Raw genomic sequence first — 21,663 nt, forward strand, 5'->3', positions numbered from 1 at the left:
GAATTTTGTTGGAGAACTTGATATTCATACTATCAGGTTGGAGGCTACCCTGACAGAATATAAGCTCCTCCACCCTGAGGGTAGCCTCGTGTTGGCACAAGAAGAGGCCATGGATTGACAAGTCAAAATGGGAATCTGAATTAAAATGTTTGGCCACTGGGAAGTCCTGCTTTTGGTGGTTGTTGTGGAGGCACTTGATGAAGCGCTCCCCCAATTTACAATGAGGAGGTCACATAGTGAGCACAGGATACAATAGATGACCCCAGTGCATTCATGGGTGAAGCATTGCCTCACCTGTCGGGACTGGGTCCCTGAATTGGAGATAAAAGTGGTGAATGGGCAGGTACTGCACTTGAGCTGCTTGCAGGGTAAGTGCTTGGAGGGAGATTGGTGGGGAGGGACAAATGGACAAGAGAATCACAGAGGGAGCAATCCTTGTGGAAAGCAGAGGGTGTGAGGTAAAGCTGTGTTTTAGTGTTTGGGTCCCTTTGGAGATGATGGAAGTTGCGAAGGGTATTGTGTTGGATGCAGAGACTGATGGAGTGGTAGGCAAGGACAATATCACTATTACAACGATGGGAAGATGGAGTGCAGATGTATGGGAAATGAAGGAGATGCGGTTGAGGGCAGCATCAACAGTGGAGGGAAGACAGTCCCAGACAGCTCTGATGTCCTAGAATGCAAAGCCGCATCCTGAGAACAGATGCAACAGAGGCAAATAAACTGAGGAAAAGGAATAGCATTTTTACAGGAGATTGGGTAGGAAGAAGTGTACCGTAAATTCCGGACTATAAGCCGCTACTTTTTTCCCACGCTTTGAACACTGCGGCCTATACTACGGTGCGGCTAATACATGTTTTTTTTTCATGCCGCCAAAAACATTTTGCCTTGTAACAGTAGACCAATAAAATTGATGGGTAGTTCACAGAGGTCCAATGAAATTGTACGATAAATCAAGCGCACTTTCACAATTAAATTATTGTAAATCAGTCATTTGTACTCACCCTCATCAACATGGAAATTACTCGAAGAAAAGCATATGATGCAGCTTTTAAGTTAAAGGCGATCAATCTGGCGGTTGAAGAAGGAAATCGAGCTGCTGCACATAATCTTGGCATAAATGAATCGATGGTGAGACGGTGAAGACGCCAGCATGAAGAACTGAGTCAATGCAAAAAGACGACAAAAGCTTTCAGAGGTAATCATAGCAGATGGCCCGAACTTGAAAACTTTCTTGAAGACTGGGTTAACACACAGAGAGCAGGCAGCCGTGGTGTTTCCACCGTGCAGATCAGACTGAAGGCTTAAGCAATCGCCACCAAAATGAAAATCGAAGATTTTAGAGGTGGGCCATCGTGGTGTTTTAGATTTATGAGACGAAAAGGCCTGTCCGTCAGTGTACGCCACGACTCTGTGTCAGCAGCTCCCTCCCGACCACGGGGAACAACTTGCTAACTTCCGCACATTCACTCAAACAAAGATAGCGGAGAATTCCATCGGGCCAGATGATATCATAAATATGGATGAAGTGCCTTTGACGTTTGACCTGCCTCTCACTCGGGACTGTTAATAAAAAAGGTGACTCGTCCATCACACTGAAAACAAGTGGCCATGAGAGAACGCATTTTACTTGTGTTTTGAGCTGCACAGCATCCGAACTAAAGCTTACACCGATGGTGATTTTTTAAGCGGCTGACAATGAAAGTTCAGTGAAAGCTGCCATCAAGAGTACAAACTCAATTCCAACTGTGATTCCTGGGGGCACCACGAAGTATTTGCAGCCACTGGACATCAGCGTGAACCGGGCATTTAAAGTGGCGCTGCGCGTTGAGTGGGAGGCTTGGATGACGAGCGGCGAGAAATCCTTTACCAAAACAGGACGCACGCGAAGAGCATCTTTAACTCAAGTCTGCCAGTGGATCCTAAATGCGTGGAGCCGTGTCACAACATCCACCATCACCAGCGGGTTTCGAAAGGCTGGACTGCTGCGTGATGAAGAGGACCGTGTGCGCTCAAGTGAGAGCGACAACGAAGAGACTGAAATGAATGACGAGATCCTGAGGTTTTATTCAATTCAGACACTGAAGGACTTTGATGGTTTTAGTGCACAGGAGGAAGATGAAGAAGGCGATCAATAACTTTTCCTGGTAGGCTGCAGTATATATAATTTTTTTACCAGTTGTTAGGAGATATTGGAATGTTGTTCGTGCACTGTTCAGTAAAAAAGTATACGCAACGTAATTTGTGTGTTACCGATACGTATGTATATTTAAAAGTAGCTGTGTTACAGGCACTGTTCGAAAAAAAGCATTTGCAATATGTATTTGTTTATGTTACCATACGGATTTAATTAAAAGTTAAAAAATCCTCACGTGTAATATTTTTCTGTGTAAATATCTCATATTACAACGTGGGACACCTGCGGCTTAAAATCCGGTGCGGCTTGTACAAGTACAAAATTGATTTTCTTTCTAAAATTAGAGCTGCACTCTGTAGTCCGGAATCTACGGTAGTCCAGATAACTATGGCAATCAGTAGTTTTATTAAAGATGTTTGTTGATACTTTGTCTCCAGAGATGGAGAGATCAAGAAAGGGGAGGAAGGTGGCAGATGGCCCAACTGAATTTAAGGGCAGGGTGGGAGTTAGAGGCAAAATTGATGAAATTGACAGGCTCAGCATTGGTGCAAAAAGCAACACCAATGTAGCAGTGGAAGATTTGGTAGAGTATAATCTTCAATCGTAGACTGTTCTACATGGTGAACAGAGGTGGGCATAACTTGGGCCCATTCGAGTACCCATGACTACCCCTCAGTTTGGAGAAATATGAAGGAAAAGTTGTTCTGGGTGAGGATGGTGATAAAGGGGAATTGGTTGGTTCTTCTGTCAGGCAAGAGATGAAAGGCTCTGAGGCCTTCCTGATTAGGGATAGAAGTGTATAGGGACTGAACATCCATGGTGAAGATAAGTGGTCAGGGCTAGGGAATTGAAAGTGACTAACAGGATCAAGGGCATGAGAAGTGTCACGGATATAGGTGAGAAGGGATTGAACCAAGGGGGCCTGGAATGGAATCGAGCTACGAGAACATGAGTTCAGTAGGGCAGGAGCAGGCAAAAACAATAGGCCTACCCAGATGGTCTGGTTTGTAGATCTTGGATAGGACGTAGAAGCAAGCAGTGTGGGGTAAGGGAGCTATAAGTTTGGCAATGGTTGGGAGTTCTCCAAAGTGAATGATGTCAGAGATGGTAACAGACAGTTTTCTACCTGTGTGGAGTGGGGCCTTGAGGGGTAGGTATCTGAGAGTTGTCACCTGGCCTCTCGATGAAGAGATCAGTGTGCCACGCAACAACAGCACCCCCTTTGTCTGCGGGTTTGATGGTAAGGTTGGGATTGATGTGGAGAGAGTAGAGGGCAGTGCATTTGGAAGTGGTCAGGTGGAGGAGGAGAGAGGAGTGTTGAAATCAAGACAGTTGATTTAGTGCAAGCCTTGTTTCAAGCATGCAAGACAAAAACAAGTTAACTGGATATCTGTGTAGAGTTAACACGAGGACATCTGCAAATGCTGGAAATTCAAACAACACACACAAAATGCTGGTGGAACACAGCAGGCCAGGCAGCATCTATAAGAAAAAGCACTGTTGACGTTACGTGCCTGACGATGGGTCTCGGCCCGAAACGTCGACAGTGCTTCTCTTTATAGATGCTGCTTGGCCTGCTGTGTTCCACCAGCATTTTGTATGTGTTATCTGGGTAGAGTTGACATTTTGTTTTGAAAAGTTGATGAAGAACTGGTTCTAATTGTATGCTCCATTTTCTGTTCCATTGTACAGTTTTTATAGACACATTGTAAGTTATGACTGAAATTTTAATCTTTCTCAATTCATCCAGAGATGCATGGCATCGAGATGTTGTGAACCTGCAGCTAGAGATGATAAAGCAATTCCAAATCCAACAGGTAATTTAAATGTTTTGTTTTGGGCATGTTATTATACAGATGATATAATGTATAGTATCAACAAAAGACAACTGGGGGTAACTATTTTCCAAAAAGATTCCTGTAAATGTCTTGTTTATGCTACCTTAAAACAGTGTTTGAAACTTCAGCTGAAGTGTGTCATCCGGGGTGTAGAATGTGGGGGAAAGCAGAATAGGAGGTAAACATTGTCTCTTAGCTGTTATTCAGAAAGATTTTTGTCTTGGTTCCACTTTCCTGTCTGTTCCCAAAACTTTTGATTCCCCTACACCTCAAAAAAAAAACAATTTCAGTCACAATTGAATCTCAATCTGTCAGGTAAAAATAAAAACAGAAACTGCAGTTATTGGAAATCTGGGATAAAAACAATGCTGAAAATAGTCAATAGGTTAGGCCAGATCTGTGGGAAGCAAAACCATTAGGCTTGGGTAGAAGACCCTTAATCAGAATTAGGAAAGAACAAAAAAGTTCTAAGCTGCATGGAAGGTGGGAGCTGGGTGAAATTCCTGATAGGATAAAACTGCATGGGGATAATCTGTTATCTGGTTAATGGGTGAATGGGGGCAGTTACAGTAATAGCATGAGTTAAAGAAATGCAGAGCAGAAAGATGTGCCCATCATTTTTAACTGAGTATGTGTGCAGGATGGTTTTTTTGCAGCAATACATAGAGGTATCGACTAGAGAAGGGGCAGTGTTGGATCTCCTGTTAGGGAATGAGATAGGTCAAGTGACGGAGGTACGTGTTGGGGAGCACTTCGGGTCCAGTGATCACAATGCCATTAGTTTAAATATAATTATGGAGAAGGATAGGACTGGACCCGGGGTTGAGATTTTTGATTGGAGAAAAGCTAACTTTGAGGTGATGCGAAAGGATTTAGAAGGAGTGGATTGGCACAATTTGGTTTATGGGAAGGATGTAATAGAGAAATGGCGGTCATTTAAAGGTGAAATTTTGAGGGTACAGAATCTTTATGTTCCTGTTCAGTTGAAAAGAAAGGTTAAAAGTTTGAGAGAGTCATGGTTTTCAAGGTATATTGGAAAATTGGTTCGGAAGAAGAGATCTACAATAAATATAGGCAGTATGGAGTAAATGAGGTGCTCGAATATAAAGAATGTAAAAAGAATCTTGGGAAAGAAATTAGAAAAGCTAAAAGAAGGTTTGAGGTTGCTTTGGCAAGTAAGGTGAAAATAAACCCGAAGGGTTTCGGCAGTTATATTAATAGCAAAAGGATAGTGAGGGATAAAATTGGTCCCTTAGAGAATCAGAGTGGACAGCTATGTGTGGAGCCTAAAGAAATGGAGATTTTGAACAATTTCTTTTCTTTGGTATTCACTAAGGAGAAGGATATTGAATTGTGTAAGGTAAGGGAAACAAGTAGGGTAGTTATGGAAAGTATGATAATTAAAGAGGAAGTACTGGTGTTTTTAAAGAATATAAAAGTGGATAAGTCTCTGGGTCCTGACAAGATATTCCCTAGGACCCTGAGGGAAGTTCGTGTAGAAATAGCAGGGGCTCTGAGAGAAATATCTTAAATGTCATTAGATATGGGGATGGTGCCGGAGGATTGGCGTTTTGCTCATGTTGTTCCATTGTTTAAAAAGGGTTCTAAGAGTAAGTTTGACGTCAGTGGTGGGTAAATTATTGGAAAGTATTCTTAGAGGTGGTATATATGATTATCTTGTTAGACAGGGTCTGATTAGGAACAGTCAACATGGATTTGTGCATGGAAGGTCATGTTTGACAGATCACTGAATTTTTTGAAGAGGTTACTAGGAAAGTTGACGGGTAAAGCAGTGGATGTTGTCTATATGGACTAAAGTAAGGCCTTTGACGAGGTTCTGCATGGAAGGTTAGTTAGGAAGGGTCAATCATTAGGTATTAATATTGAAGTAGGAAAATGGATACAACAGTGGCTGGATGGGAGATGCCAGAGAGTAGTGGTGGATAACTGTTTGTCAGGTTGGAGGCCGGTGACTAGTGGTGTGCCTCAGGGATCTGTACTGGGTCCAATGTTGTTTGTCATATACATTAATGATCTGGATGATGGGGTGGTAAATTGGATTAGTAAGTATGCGGATGATACTAAGGTAGGTGGTGTTGTGGATAATGAACTAGGTTTTCAAAGCTTGCAGAGAGATTTAGGCCAGTTAGAAGAGTGGGCTGAACAATGGCAGATGGAGTGATAAGTGTGAGGTGCTACATTTTTGGTAGGAATAATCAAAATAGGACATGCATGGTAAATGGTAGGGCATTGAGGAATGCAGTAGAACAGAGTGATCTAGGAATAATGGTGCATAGTTCCCTGAAGGTGGAATCTCATGTGGATAGGGTGGTGAAAAACGCTTTTGGTATGTTGGCCTTCCTTTATAAATCAGAGCATTGAGTAAAGGAGTTGGGATGTAATGTTAAAATTGTACAAGGCATTGATAAGGCCAAATTTGGAGTATTGTGTACAGTTCTGGTCACCGAATTATAGGAAAGATGTCAACAAAATAGAGAGAGTACAGAGAAGATTTACTAGAATGTTACCTGGGTTTCAGCACCTAAGCTACAGAGAAAGGTTGAACAAGTTAGGTCTTTATTCTTTGGAGCGTAGAAGGTTAAGGGTGGACTTGATAGAGGTATCTAAAATTATGAGGGGGATAGATAGAGTTGACATGGATAGGTTTTTTCCATTGAGAGTAGGGGAGATTCAAACAAGAGGACATGAGTTGAGGGGCAAAAGTTTAGGGGTAACACAAGGGGGAAACTTCTTTACTCAGAGAGTGGTAGCTGTGTAGAACGAGCTTCCGGTAGAGGTGGTAGAGGCAGGTTCGATTTTTGTCATTTAACCATATAACAATTACAGCATGGAAACAGGCCATCTTGGCCCTGCTAGTCCATGCTGATGCTTACACTCACCTAGTCCCACTGGCCCACACTCAGCCCATAACCCTCCATTCCTTTCCTGTCCATATACCTATCCAATTTTACTTTAAATGACAATATCGAACCTTCCTCTACCACTTCTGCTGGAAACTCATTCCACACAGCTACCACTTTCTAAAAGTAAAGAAATTCTCCCTCATGTTACCCTTAAACTCTTGCCCCCAACTCTCAACTCATGTCCTCTTGTTTGAATCTCCCCTACTCTCAATGGAAAAAGCCTATCCACGTCAACTCGATCTATCCCCCTCATTATTTGAAATACCTCTATCAAGTCCCCCCTCAACCTTCTACGCTCCAAAGAATAAAGACCTGACTTGTTCAACCTTTCCCTGTAACTTAGGTGCTGAGACCCAGTTAACATTCTAGTAAATCTTCTCTGTACTCTCTCTATTTTGTTGATATCTTTCCTATAATTCGGTGACCAGAACTGTACTCAATACTCCAAATTCGGCCTTACCAATGCCTTGTACAATTTTAACATTACATCCCAACTCCTAGACTCAATGCTCTAATTTATAAAGGCCAGCATACCAAAAGCTTTCTTCACCTTATCCACATGAAATTCCACCTTCAGGGAACTATGCACCATTATTCCGAGATCACTCTGTTCTACTGCATTCTTCAATGCCCTACCATTTACGATACTTTCCATTTATTTACCCACCACTGATGTTAAACAGACAGGCCTATAATTGAAAAATATATAAAAACACAAAATGCTGTCTGGCCTGCTGAGTTCTGCCTGCATTTTGTGTTTTTATTTATTTCCAGCATCTGCAGATTCACTCGTGAGGCCTATAATTGCTAGGTTTACTCTTAGAACCTTTTTTAAACAATGGAACCACATGAGCAATACGCCAATCCTCTGGCACCATCCCCGTTTCTAATGATATTTGAAATATTTCTGTCCGAGCCCCCGCTATTTCTACACCAACTTCCCTCAAGGTCCTAGGGAATAGCCTGTCAGGACCTGACTTTTATATTCCTTAAAATCGCCAGTACTTCCTCCTCTTTAATTGTCATAATTTCCATAACTTCCTTACTTGTTTCCCTTACCTTACACAATTCAATATTCTTCTTAATGAATACCGAAGAAAAGAAATTGTTCAAAACCTCCCCCATCTCTTTCAGCTCCACACATAGCTGTCCACTCTGAATCTCTAAGGAACCAATTTTATCCCTCCTTATCCTTTTGCTATTAATATAACTGTAGAAACCCTTCGGATTTATTTTCACCTTACTTGCCAAAGCAACCTCGTATCTCCTTTTAGCTTTTCTAATTTCTTTCTTAAGATTCTTTTTACATTCTTTATATTCCTCGAGCCCCTCATTTACCTCATGCTGCCTATATTTATTGTAGATCTCCCTCTTTTTCCGAACCAAGTTTCCAGTATACCTTGAAAACCATGGCTCTTGCAAACTTTTAACCTTTCCTTTCAACCTAACAGGAACATAAAGATTCTGTACCCTCAAAATTTCACCTTTAAATGACCTCCATTTCTCTATTACATCCTTCCCATAAACCAAATTGTCCCAATCCACTCCTTCTAAATCCTTTCGCATCTCCTCAAAGTTAGCCTTTCTCCAATCAAAAATCTCAACCCTGGGTCCAGTCCTGTCCTTCTCCATAATTATACTGAAACTCATGGTCTTGTGATCAGTGGACCCGAAGTACTCCCCAGCACATACGTCCGTCACCTGACTTATCTCATTCCCTAATAGGAGATCCAACACTGCCCCTTCTCTAGTAGGTACCTGTATGTATTGCTGCAAAAAACTATCCTGCACATATTTTACAAACTCCAAACCATCCAGCCCTTTTACAGAATGGGCTTCCCAGTCTATGTGTGGAAAATTAAAATCTCCCACTATCACAACCTTGTGCTTACTACAAATATCTGCTCTCTCCCTACAAATTTGCTCCTCCAATTCTCATTCCCCATTAGGTGGTCTATAATACACCCCTATAAGTGTTACTACACCTTTCCCATTCCTCAACTCCACCCAAATAGTCTCCCTAGATGAGCCCTCTAATCTATCCTGCCAAAGCACCGCTGTAATATTTTCTCGGACAAGCAATGCAACACCTCCTCCTCTTGTCCCTCCGATTCTATCACTCCTGAAGCAACGAAATCCAGGAATATTTACTTGCCAATCACACCCCTCCTGCAACCGTGTTTCACTAATAGCTACAACATCATATTTCCAGTTATCTATCCATGCTCTAAGCTCATCCACCTTTCTTACAATGCTCCTAGCATTAAAATAGATGCAGTTAAGAAACTCTCCACCTCTTCCTCTCTGCTTATCCCTAATGATGTGATCAACTTTATTATCTTTTTCTTCCTTCTCCCCTACATCTTCGGCCTGAGCGCTTCCCTTCTCTATCACCTGCCTATCCTCCCTCACACACTGTCTACTAGCTTTCTCTATTTCTGAACTAACCTCCTCTCCCCGAGTCTCTTCAAATTGATTCCCACCCCCCAACCATTCTAGTTTAAAGTCTCCGCAGTAGCCTGAGCAAATCTCCCCGCCAGGATATTGGTCCCCCTAGGATTCATGTGTAACCTGTCCTTTTTGTACAGGTCACACCTGCCCCAAAAGAGGTCCCAATGATCCAGAAACTTGAATCCCTGCCCCCTGCTCCAATCCCTCAGCCACGCATTTATCCTCCACTACATTCCATTCTGGTCCAAATCTAGCAGCAAGCTTTGATAGTTTTCCTTGCAGTCTGCTACACCCCTACGCATGCTGTCATCCAGAAATTTGCTGATCCAGTTAACCACATTATCATCAAGATCATTGATATAGATGTCAAACAGCAAAGGACTCTGCTCTGATCCCTGCGACACTCCAATAGTCACAGGGCTCCAGTCAAAGGCAACCATCTATTACCACTATCAAAGCCAATGTCAAATCCAATTTACTGTTAATCTTGAATACCGAGCGACTGAACCTTCTTAACCCAACCTCACATGCAGGACCTTGTGAAATGCCTTGCTAAAGTCCATGTAGACAACATCCAGTGCCTTGCCTTCATCAGCTTTCCTGGCAACTTCCTCGAAAAACTCCCTGAGATTGGTTAGACATAACCTGCCATGCTGACTATCTTTAATCAGTCCCTGTCTATCCAAATGCTCATGTATTCAGGCCCTTAAAATACTTTTCAGTAACTTTCTCACTATTGATGTCAGGCACATTGGCTTATTATTTCCTGTTTTTTCTTAAGGCCTTTCTTAAAGAAAACAGAGCAGCATTAGCTTGCCTCCAATTCTCTGGTACCTGTCACTAAGGATGATTTAAATATCTTGTTAGAGCCCCTGCAATTTCTGCACTTGCCTCTCATAGGTTCCAAGGGAATACCTTGTCAGGCCCTGGGGATTTGTCCACCTTAATTTGCCTCAAGACAGCAAACATCTCTAATCTGTATACGGCCATGACCTTGCTGCTGCTTTGCCTCACTTCTGTAAACTGTGTCCATCTCCTGAGTAAATACAGATGCAAAAAAAAAAGCCTTTTAAGAAATATCTTCCCCCATCTCGTTTGGCTCTACACATAGATTACCATTCTGATCTTCCAGAGGACCAGTTTTGTCCTTGGCAATCCTTTTTCTCTTAGCATATTTGTAGAAACTCTTGGGATTCTCTTTCACCTTGTTTGCTAGAGCAACCTCATGCCTTTTAGCCCTCCTGATTTTTTTAAGTGTTCTCTTGCATTTCATATTCTCAAGTACCTCATTTGTTCCTGCCTGCCTGTTACTTTTCTTAACCAGGGCATCAATATTTCTCAAACCAAGATTCACTAAACCTGTTATCCTTGCCTTTATTCTGACAGACTTGTACAAGCTTTGTACTCCCAAAATTTCACTTTTGAAGACCTCCCACTTTCCCTTTGCTAGAAAACAGCCTGTCCCAATCCAGATCCTTATGATGCCATAAAAATTTTGTTTTTTTTTCCACTTTTAGATTCCAACCCAATAACCAGACCTATCTTTTTCCTAATTACCTTGAAACTAATGGTATTATGATCTCTGGATGTGAGAAGTTCCCCTATGTAAACTTCTGTCACCTGCACTGTCTCTTTCCCTAATAGCAAATCAAGAATTTGCACACTCCCTTGTTGGGACTATTATGTACTAATTAAGGAAACTTTTTCTGAATACATTTGACAAGCATCTAGTCCTTTTACTATGTAGGAGTCCCAGTCTAAAATTGCCTTGTTTCTTGCAACAGTCTGTAATCTTTCTACAAATTTGTGCCTCTAAATTCTGCGAACTGTGTATGCTCTATAATGTAGCCCCTTTAACATGGTTATATCTTATTCCTCAGTTCCACCCATAAAGCCTCATTGGACAAGTTCTCCGGTCTGTCCTGACTGAGCACTGCTGTGACATTTTCCCTGACTAGCAATGCCACCCCTCCCCCTTTAATCCCTCCCGCTCTATCATATCTAAAACAATGGAACTCCAGAATATTAAGCTGTCAGTCCTGCCCCTCAAAACAAATCTCGCTAATGGCTATAATATCATAATTCCAGGTGTTGATCCATTTCCTGAGCTCATCTGCCTTTTCTGCAATACTACTTCTATTGAAATATACGCAATTCAGAATATTAGTCCCACCATGCTCAACCTTTTGATTCCTGACTTGGTCAGAGGTCTCCTGTTCCAAGTTCCTACACGGGCAGAGCATCTACCTTAATATGCCCTTAAGATTCTTGTCTCAAATAAGATGACCTCTGATCTTTTTTAAAAACATAATCTGTTAAATCTTACTTCATGGCAATCCATTCATCCTAAGTATCAACCTCATTTTTCCCCTCCACTCCAAGTTTATCCATGGATCAAAGTGATTACCTTCATCCTGACCCTGAGCACCCAGCATGTCTTCTGGGATTCGGGCTTGCTGCTGCAGAGAACAGCATCTATGTCGAACAGTACAACACAATTCCTTTGGTCCACAATGTTGTGCCAAGCCAAACAAATAATTAAATGTTAAACTAAGATAATCCCTTCTGTCTACTCAAGTCCATATTCCTCCATTCTCTGAACATTTATCTAGACTAAGAGCCTCCTAAGTGCCTTTATTGTATCTGTTTCCACTGAGCCCTGGCACCACATTATAGGCACTCACCACGCTGTTTCTATATTTAAAAAAAAGCCTTCACCTTGCATACATATCCACTGCTATTTATCTATCATCTTTATGGTGCCATAAGACTATTGTATTCCATTTCCAATCAGTGCAACACCCAGTCCCATATGGCCCCCTGCACCATGGAAGTATGATCAAATCTCCTCCTCTTTGCATTTTCTACTCTTGTTCACACAGATGAAAGAAGTTCAATCTGTTGGATGAATGCAGGGACAAAGGCTCTGAGAAATTGGTACAATTCTTTGCTGAATCAAAATAAGCAGCTACTTGCCACGCAGTGACACTTAAAAATAATTAAAATTGAATTACTTAAAATGTTCTAAAATTTTCAATAAATTAGTACCAGATTACTTGTAAATAATTAAGATCTCAAAGCCAAAGCAAAACCCTTCCTAATCTGCAGGGCAAGAAGGCTCAACTTTGATCCTGTGCCACATCAGAGCTAACTCAGGAACTGAGAGCCAATTCCGAAAGATAGAAAGTCTACAGCACAATACAGGCGCTGTGGCCGAACATGTCCTTACCTGAAAAATTACCCAGGGTTACCCATAGCCCTCTATTTTTCTGAGCTCCATATACCTGTCCTGGAGTCTCTTAAAAGACCCTATCGTATCCACCTCCACCACCGTGGTCAGCAGCCCATTCCACGCACTCACCACTCTGCATTTGAAAAAAAAACAAATCAAAACTTGCCCATGATATCTCCTCTGTATCTACTTACAAGCACCTTAAAACTGTGCCTTCTGTGTTAGCCATTTCAGCACTGGGAAAAAGCCTCTGACTGTCCACACAATCAATGCCTCTCATCATTTTGTACACCTCTATCTGGGTTAAACTCCATCTGCCGCTTCGCAGCCCATTTTTGCATCCTATCAATGTCCCGATGTAACTTCTGACAACCTTCCACACTATCCACAACACCCCAATCTTTGTGTCATCAGTAAATTTACTAAGCCATCCCCCACTTCATCCAGGTCACTTATAAAAATCGCGAAGAATAGGGGTCCCAGAACAGATCCCTGAGGTACACCACTGGTGACCAACCTCCATGCAGAATATGACCCGTCTACAAACCACTCTTTGCCTTCTGTGGGCAAACCAGTTCTGGATCTACAAAGCAATTTACCCTTGGATCCCATGCTTCCTTACTTTCTCAATAAGCCTTTCATAGGGTACCTTGTCAAATGCCTTGCTGAACTCCATATACACTATATCTACTGCTCTACCTTCATCAATGTGTTTAGTCACATCCTCAAAATTGCAATCAGCCTCATAAGGCATGGCTTGTCTTTGACAAAGCCACATTGACTATTCCTAATCATATTATGCCTCTCCAAGTGTTCATAAATCCTGCCTCTCAGGGTCTTTTCCATCAATTTACCAACCACTAAGTAAGACTCACTGGTCTGTAATTTCCTGGACTATCTCTACTCCTTTCCTTGAATAATGCAACAACATCCGCAGCCCTCCAATCCTCTGGAATTTCTCCCATCCCCATTGCTGTTACAGTCTCTTCCCTCACTTCCCACAGTAGCCTGGGGTACATCTCATTCAGTCCCAGTGACTTATCCAACTTGATGCTTTCCAAAAGCTCCTGCGCATCCTCTTAATATCTACATGCTCAAGCTTTTCAGTCTGATGTAAGTCATCCCTACAATCGCCAAGATCATTTTCTGTAGTGAATACTGAAGCAAAGTTCTCATTAAGTACCTCTGTTACCTCCTCTGGTTCCATGCACACCTTTCCACTGTTACACTTGATTGGTCCTATTCTCTCATGTCTTATCCTCTTGCTCTTCACATACTTGTAGAATGCCTTGGGGTTTTCCTTAATCCTGTTCGTCAAGCCTTTTCATGGCCCCTTCTGGCTCTCCTAATTTCTTTCTTGAGCTCCTTCCTGCTAGGCTTATCTTCTGGCTCTCTGTCATTATCTAGCTTTTTGAACCTTTTGTCAGCTCTTCTTCTTGACTAGATTTACAACAGCCTTTGTACACCATGGTTCCTGTATCCTACCATCCTTTCCCTGTCTCATTGGAAAGTACTTATGCAGAACTCCACACAAATATCCCCTGAATATTTGCCACATTTTTCCATACATTTCTGAGAAATCTGTTTCCAATTTATGCCTCCAAATTCCTGCCTGATAGCCTCATATTTCCCCTTTCTCCAATTAAATGCTTTCCTAACTTGTCTGTTCCTATCCCTCTCCAATGCTATGGTAAAGGAGATATTGTTGTGATCACTATCTCCAAAATGCTCTCCCACTGAGAGATCTGACACCTGACCAGGTTCATTTCCCAATACCGGATCAAGTACAGACTCTCCTCATGTATGCTTATCTACATATTGTGTCAAGAAACCTTCTTGAACACACCTAACAAACTCCTCCCCATCTAAACCCCTTGCTCTAGGGCAGAGGTCGGCAACCTGTGGCTCCGGAGCCACATGCGGCTCTTTGATCTCTGTGATGCGGCTCCCCGTGGTTTGTTAGCTTTTGAAATGTAATTTGAAATTTGAAGATTATGGTGATCTTGTACAATCTGAAAACTTTGTGGAGACACCGTTTCCTGGCACATCCGAACCAGCTCACAATTAGCCACCGTTCTGGCTAAGGGAGATAGCCTACGGGGGTTTGTGAGTACGTGTCTTTTGGAGCATCCGCGCCCACGGGGACGGGTTGAGGGAGGCTTTAAAGCAAGGCTGTTTAGTTCGAATAAAGTTACCTTTGACTGCAGTCTTTATTTTAGCGCTGCGTGTAGCGCTACACCGCTACAACGTGTTTTTTTATTGCTATTAATATACATCACAACTGCCAATGCCTGACACCCGCCAGTGCGCGCATTCTTTTAATTCTTCGATCCAAGGTAGGCTAACTATGGAGTAACCTTCAACCCAACGTCTTTTTTTCGGAGTTCAAAATGTTTTTGTTGCATGCAGAAATGTAATTTCGTTTTCTCTGCAGGAGTTCATCAATTTCATAAATGCAACACATTATAGTTTGTTTATACATAGCATAAAGGCAAAAAAAACCCGTTGTATGCAGTGTTATTTCATTTTGTGGCTCCCAGTGTTTTCTTTTCTGTGGGAAATGGGTCCATATTGGCTCTTTCAGTGGTAAACGTTGCCGACCCCTGCTCCAGGGACATGCAAATCTATATTTGGGAAATTAAAATCTCCCATGACGACATCCCTGTTATATTGCACCCTTGCAGAATCTGTGTCCCTATCTATTCCTCAATGTCCCTGTTACTATTGGGTGGTCTATATATTTTAAAAAAACAGTAGTTATTAACCCCTTCCTGTTCCTAACTTGCACCCACAGAAATTCTGTAAGCCACGTCCTCCTCCTTTTCCATGGCCGTGACACGATCTCTGATCAACAGCACCATGCCCCCACCTCTTTTTGCCGCCCCCCTCCCCACTCACCCCGGTCTTTTCTGAACAATCTAAAGCCTGGTACTCGAAGTAACCATTCCTGCCCCTGAGCCATCCAGGTCTCTGTAATGGCCACAACATCATAGCTCCAGGTACTGATCCATGCTCTAAGCTCATCCGCTTTGTTCATCATATTTCTTGCATTAAAATAGACATATCTCAAACCATCGGTCTGAGCACGCCCCTTCTCGTTCACCTGCTTATCTCTGTCACACTGTCTCCAAGTTTTCTCTTATTTTTGAGCCAACAGCCTCTTCCTCCGTCTCTTCAATTTGGTTCCCACCCCCCCAGCAATCCTAGTTTAAATTCTCTGCAATAGCCTTAGCAAACCTGCCCGCCCGGATATCGGTCTCCCTAGGATTCACTTGCAATCTGTCCTTTTTGTACAGATCACTCCTGCCCCAAAAGAGGTCCCAATGATCCAGAAATCTGAATCCCTCAGCCACGCATTTATCCTCCACCTCACTCTATTCCTATACTGACTGTTTGCATTTCAAAGGATGTTTGAGGTTGTCCAGGATTTAACAGCATCATTATCAACAGTGACTTAGTCGTAGATTATTATGTCCTTGCACTCAGTGTGATTCCTCCATATGTCTTGAGTCACAAAAGGAAGCCAACCTTCAACTAATGCCATCCATTCTGTGATGTCCAGATCTAGTAGAGCCTGTTAGTCCAAACTACCCAGTGTAATGCTGAAGGCTTATACTCTTGGCTAGTCACATCTTATATTTCAGTATAGTAACACAACAAAATATTTGTTTTTAAAATCCATGTATATCCTGCCTACAGATAACTGGGGACATTGAACAATGTTGTGCCATCTCATCCTGACTGACAGCTGGTAAACAGTGAAGTTAGGCATTCACAATCTCCAAGGCAGCATTTGACATTCAATGACTTGCTGTATACTAGAACAAAGTCAGTGAGCTGAATGGCCTAATTCTGTTCCAATGTCTCATGTCATTTACTATTGAATGGTAACCAAACTGGGCCAGCCATAGTTAGAAAGGGCTTATAAAATGAAATTGAAAAAAGTTATTGAGGGAAATGTAAAGGACAACACTATTATTGTAAATGAGAATCCTGAGTTTTGTGCATTTAAGTTTGGTTTAGTTTGTATTGGATTTGTTTGAACCATCTATTAGTGCTTTGTGCAGACTTGTTAAAGGCTCCAATATTGCATTCTCCTTTCAGAATGAAATCCAAGCTTTATTTGAAAGATACTCGATTAACGAAGCTCTGGTGGCAGAAAACGAGAGGCTGCGAGAAGAAAATAAGAGACTACGAGCTACATTTTAATAGAAGAACATTGAATGCTCACTAGAACTATTTCGCACTGAGAAAAAGCAATAACTTCCATAAGGCAAGCAGAGATGGAGGCTGATGTCATCCTCTTGCTATTTAATATGTAGATGTTCCATAAAGCAGACCAGTAATCTGAGTATTTGGCCCTTTTTGATGTAAAATGAGCCAGAAACATTTGTCTGAGTGGATGGAATAAAGGTATTAAAGGTCCCTCAAGAGGCTAAACAGTTGAATTCTGATATATTGCAGCTAATCTTCCAAGTGTGCTGCAATCAGGACTTCTCCAGAATAGAATTGTACAAGAAAGGTGTATTGAAGTTCAAAATGAGCATCAGATTGAAGATTTGATTAGATATGTCCAGATCCTAACACAGATTTTACTCAAAGCATAAGCAATAAGTGAACGATTGTTTTATAACTTGGCATTTTCTACCTTCTATGATTTTGTACAAATGATTGATTTGCCTACAATGACCGTAATTGTTCATATTTTGAAATCGTCGATTGCTTGTTGTAGGTACCTTTAATTCTTTTTACATCAGCTACTTAAAGACAATAGCTAGTATTTTCTCTGTTTCTGGTGCAAGCAGTAATTTAAATATTGGAGAAGTGAATCTAAATATTTTAACAAGTTGCATTATTACTGAAAGGATAGTCTAAAGTGCCTTTTTCAGATTTATGGAATAACCAGGTTACACAACCAATAAGACAGTAATTCTGACACTTGTTGTCTGACCTGATTTTCAGCAGTTGTGTAGAATTGCCATTGTTAATATTGATCGACTTACACTATTTTGTAAAGAATTTCGTATGAATTCTGTTTTTGAATTAACAGTTAAATTGCAGTATATTTTTGATGGAAAATATACTATATTAAATGTGATGTTGCAATAAATATATTGGTAAGCATTTTGTGCTTAATATACGACTTAAAGGCAAAACGCTTCTCATTGTAGCAAAGAATATAGTTTTATAAATTAAAATTAACTAAAAATATTGGATTTAATAGTAATGTAACATGGGGTAGGTCATATTATTTGGGATTTGAATATTTTATTAACTCAAACTCCAATTAAACCCAAAGCCTTTTATACTTTTCAGGTATTGGAAGACGTGCTTGACCTTCAATGTTTCAGGAAAGATTTTACACAGGATTAAAACTTTACTAGTAGTTGTGTACTCAGAAATGCCACATGACCAGAAGATATAGGAATGCAGTCAGACTATTCTGCCCATTAAGTTTCTTTTGCCATTCCATGATGGCTGATATACTATCCCTCACACCCTCATTCTCCTGCCTTCTCCCTGAAACTTTTGACACACTTACTAATCAAGAACCTATCAACCTTCACTTAAATATACTCAATGAATTGGCCTCCACAGCTGTTGATGACAACATTTCTACAGATTCACCACCCTCTGGCTAAAGAAATTCCTTCTCAACTCTTTTCTAAATGGATGTCTCTATTTTGACAATGTACCTTCTGGTCCTATACTCATCCACTATAGGAAACATCTTCTCCACATCCACTCTATCTAGGCCTTTCAATATTGGGTAAGTTTCAATGAGGACCTCACCCCCCCCCCCCCCCCCCACCCATTCTTTTCTAAACTCCACTGAGCACTGGCCCAGAGCCATCAAACGCTCCTCATACATTGACCCTTTCACTCCTGGAATCATTCTTGTGAACCTCCTCTAGACCCTCTTGTGAATCTGGAGATTCATGTTTCCTGCTGTATCCATTCTTTGTTCTTCTTTCCGGGTCTGTATCCTAGACGAGCCTTGCTGCCCTCCTTAAAGACTGAAGAAAAGCATTCCATCTCCACATTGTGTTGATCTTGTCTACTGACACATCCTTAACAAGGTCTTGCAAGGCCTGGAATCTGTTCAAAGCTGAATGGTGAAAGCAGATTTCACACTGATGTCCTTGAGCTCTTCAAAATAAAAATGTCTTTGTACATATGTTCTGGTCCCTGTGCTTTTCAGCTTGCATTTCATCACTGCTACAACAAGGAGGTGACCACTTCCTGTATCTGCTTCTCCCTTCACCTTTGCATCCCGGAAGGATGTGCCATTGATCAACCTGGTTCTTGTCATGTCCTCTGGGTGAGCACCGTGTCAGTTTGTGGATTTCACAGTATGGAAAGAAGGACCCTCCTGTGACCAGATTGTTCATGGCACAGAATCCTACCAATCTTTCACTAGTGTTATACAGTACATTGTTCACATATTTCGATACCCATGACCCTAGTGAAGTGCAAGTTATTTCCCACTTTGGCATTCAGATCTCCCATTATGATCATTATATCATGGCATGGTATTAACTCTACCTCCGATTGCAGCTGTTTGTAGAAGGTGTCCTTTTCATCAATGTCACTATTGTTAGTTGGAGTACAGCACTGGATCATGTTTATGTTCACTTGCTTCACTTTCAGCGTGCCTCTCATCAGTCTACTATTAATTGGTTTCCACTCCAGCAAGCACTTCTCAATGCCTTTCTTCAAAATGACAGCTACATCATAATGGCGCTGACCACCTTCCTTTCCTGAGTATAAAACTGTTTCACCAGTTGCTGGCTTCAGTCAGTCAGACCCTGTCCAACTGCTTTCACTGATGCTCAGTATGTGAAGGTTGTAATGGCGCATTTCTGCAGTTATTTGTGCTAGCTTGTCAGTGTAGTACGTTACTAAAAACAATATTGATCTTGATCTTGGTGGTGTTCAGGGCTATCTTCATCAGTTGGGGATATTATTTAACCTGGTGATTGACTGGGTTTTGAAGCAAACAGCGAAAGATCAGCAGGGAGGCATTAGGTGGACTCCTTTCTCAACTTTAGAAGACAATAGACAATAGGTGAAGAAGTAGACCATTCAGCCCTTTGAGCCTGCACTGCCATTCTGAGATCATGGCTGATCATCTACTATCAATACCCGGTTCCTGCCTTGTCCCCATATCCCTTGATTCCCCTATCCATAAGATACCTATCTAGCTCCTTCTTGAAAGCATCCAGAGAATTGGCCTCCACTGCTTTCCAAGGCCCCCACAACTCTCTGGGAGAAGAAGTTTTTCCTTAACTCTGTCCTAAATGACCTACCCCTTATTCTCAAACCATGCCCTCTGGTACTGGACTCTCCCAGCATCTGGAACTTATTTCCTGCCTCTATCTTGTCCAATCCCTTAATAATATATGTTGCAATCAGATCCCCTCTCAATCTCCTTAATTCCAGCGTGTACAAGCCCAGTCTCTCTAACCTCTCTGCGTAAGACAGTCCGGACATCCCAGCAATTAATCTCGTGAATCTACGCTGCACTTCCTCTATAGCCAGGATGTCCTTCCTTAACCCTGAAGACCAAAACTGTACACAATACTCCAGGTGTGGTCTTACCAGGGCTCTGTACAAATGCAAAAGGATTTCCTTGCTCTTGTACTCAATTCCCTTTGTAATAAAGGCCAACATTCCATTAGCCTTCTCCACTGCCTTCACTTCAAGACCTTGCATTGCTAACACATGCATACCAGCACATGCAAGAGAAAGCTCAGTGCTTATGTACCTTTGGTGGACAGGTTGGACTCGAGTCAGCCAGAGGAAGACTGAGACTGTGACCCTCAATGTAGAGTCTCCTCCTCCCATCAAGGCGTATGATGTTAACTTGCCCAGCTCTGGGAGATTCTCCTACCCGGGCAGCATCATTCGATAGGATGGTGGGACCAAGGCCAACATCCAGTGCAGACTCAGCAAAGCTAGAAATATCTTCAGCTCAATGAGCAATATGTGGAGATCAACCCAGTACAGTGTTCACATCAAGGTGAAGTGGTACCAGAGTTAAGATCCTCCATATATTTTCTGGCCAAGAAAGATCTCCAACCACACCAGTGTCACCAAGAGGACATGGTCACAATCATGATGATGAAATGTTGGAGATGGAGAGAAGAAATGCCAACTCCATCAAAATACTACTTCACTGGACCTCTGAAGGGTGGAGGGAATGGGGGAGAAAAAAGATAATTTGGCATTGTACCTTCAAGGCAGAAGTGAAGACCCTGAACCACACTTGGGCACAAGAGAGAAGGTGGCTAAGGACAAACAGCCCTAAACACAGCAAAATGACAGGCAATTGTTGATGATGATTCCTCCCACAGTCCAAAGATGTACCAGTTGGTAGCTTAATTGGTTATTGTAAATTGTCCTGTAATTAGGCTAGAGTTAAATAGGTGGGTTGCTGGGCGGTGTGGCATGTAGTGCTGGAAGGGTCTGTTCTGCACTGGATTTCTAAATAAATAATGTCAGAAACCTTTGAGGAAATAACAGGCAGAATAGACAAGGGTGAGTCAGTGGGTGTTGCTTACCTGGGTTTTCAGAAGGACGAGGTGCTGCAATAGAAACATAGAAAACCTACAGCACATTACAGGCCCTTTAGCCCACAAAGCTGTGCCGAATATGTCCTTACCTTAGAACTACCTCGGCTTACCCATAGCCCTCTATTTTTCTAAATTCCATGTAGCTATCCAGGAGTCTCTTAAAAGACCCTATTGTTTCTGCCTCCACCACTGCTACCGGCAGCCCATTCCATGTACTCACCACTCTGCATTAAAAAAATAAATAAATAAAAATTAAAAAAAAAACAAAAAAAAAATGACATCTCCTCTGTACCTACTTTCAAGCACCTTAAAACCATGCCCTCTCGTGCTAGCCATTTCAGCCCTGGGGAAAAGCCTCTGACTACACACATGATCAATACCTTGTACATCTCTATCAGGTCACCTCTCATCCTCCATCGTTCCAAGGAGAAAAGGCCGAGTTCACGCAACCAATTCTCCCCAAACCAGGCAACATCCTTGTAAATCTCCTCTGCATCCTTTCTAT

General features: G+C 41.9%; 1 protein-coding gene across 4 annotated transcripts in view; it reads left to right on the forward strand.

Annotated features, from left to right (window-relative positions):
- The window catches only part of nedd1 (NEDD1 gamma-tubulin ring complex targeting factor), a 92,316-nt gene extending 74,610 nt beyond the window's left edge, over positions 1–17,706 (forward strand). For all 4 annotated transcript variants that reach the window (XM_059987834.1, XM_059987833.1, XM_059987832.1 and 1 more), the window contains 2 exons: positions 3,888–3,954; positions 16,687–17,706. In XM_059987834.1, coding sequence (XP_059843817.1) covers positions 3,888–3,954; positions 16,687–16,791 — 172 coding nt within the window. In that variant the 3' untranslated portion in view covers positions 16,792–17,706. The remainder of the gene's footprint in view (positions 1–3,887; positions 3,955–16,686) is intronic.
- The last annotated feature ends 3,957 nt before the right edge of the window (positions 17,707–21,663 follow it).

Source organism: Hypanus sabinus, chromosome 13 (genome assembly GCF_030144855.1).
Source record: "Hypanus sabinus isolate sHypSab1 chromosome 13, sHypSab1.hap1, whole genome shotgun sequence".
Lineage (NCBI taxonomy): Eukaryota > Metazoa > Chordata > Chondrichthyes > Myliobatiformes > Dasyatidae > Hypanus > Hypanus sabinus.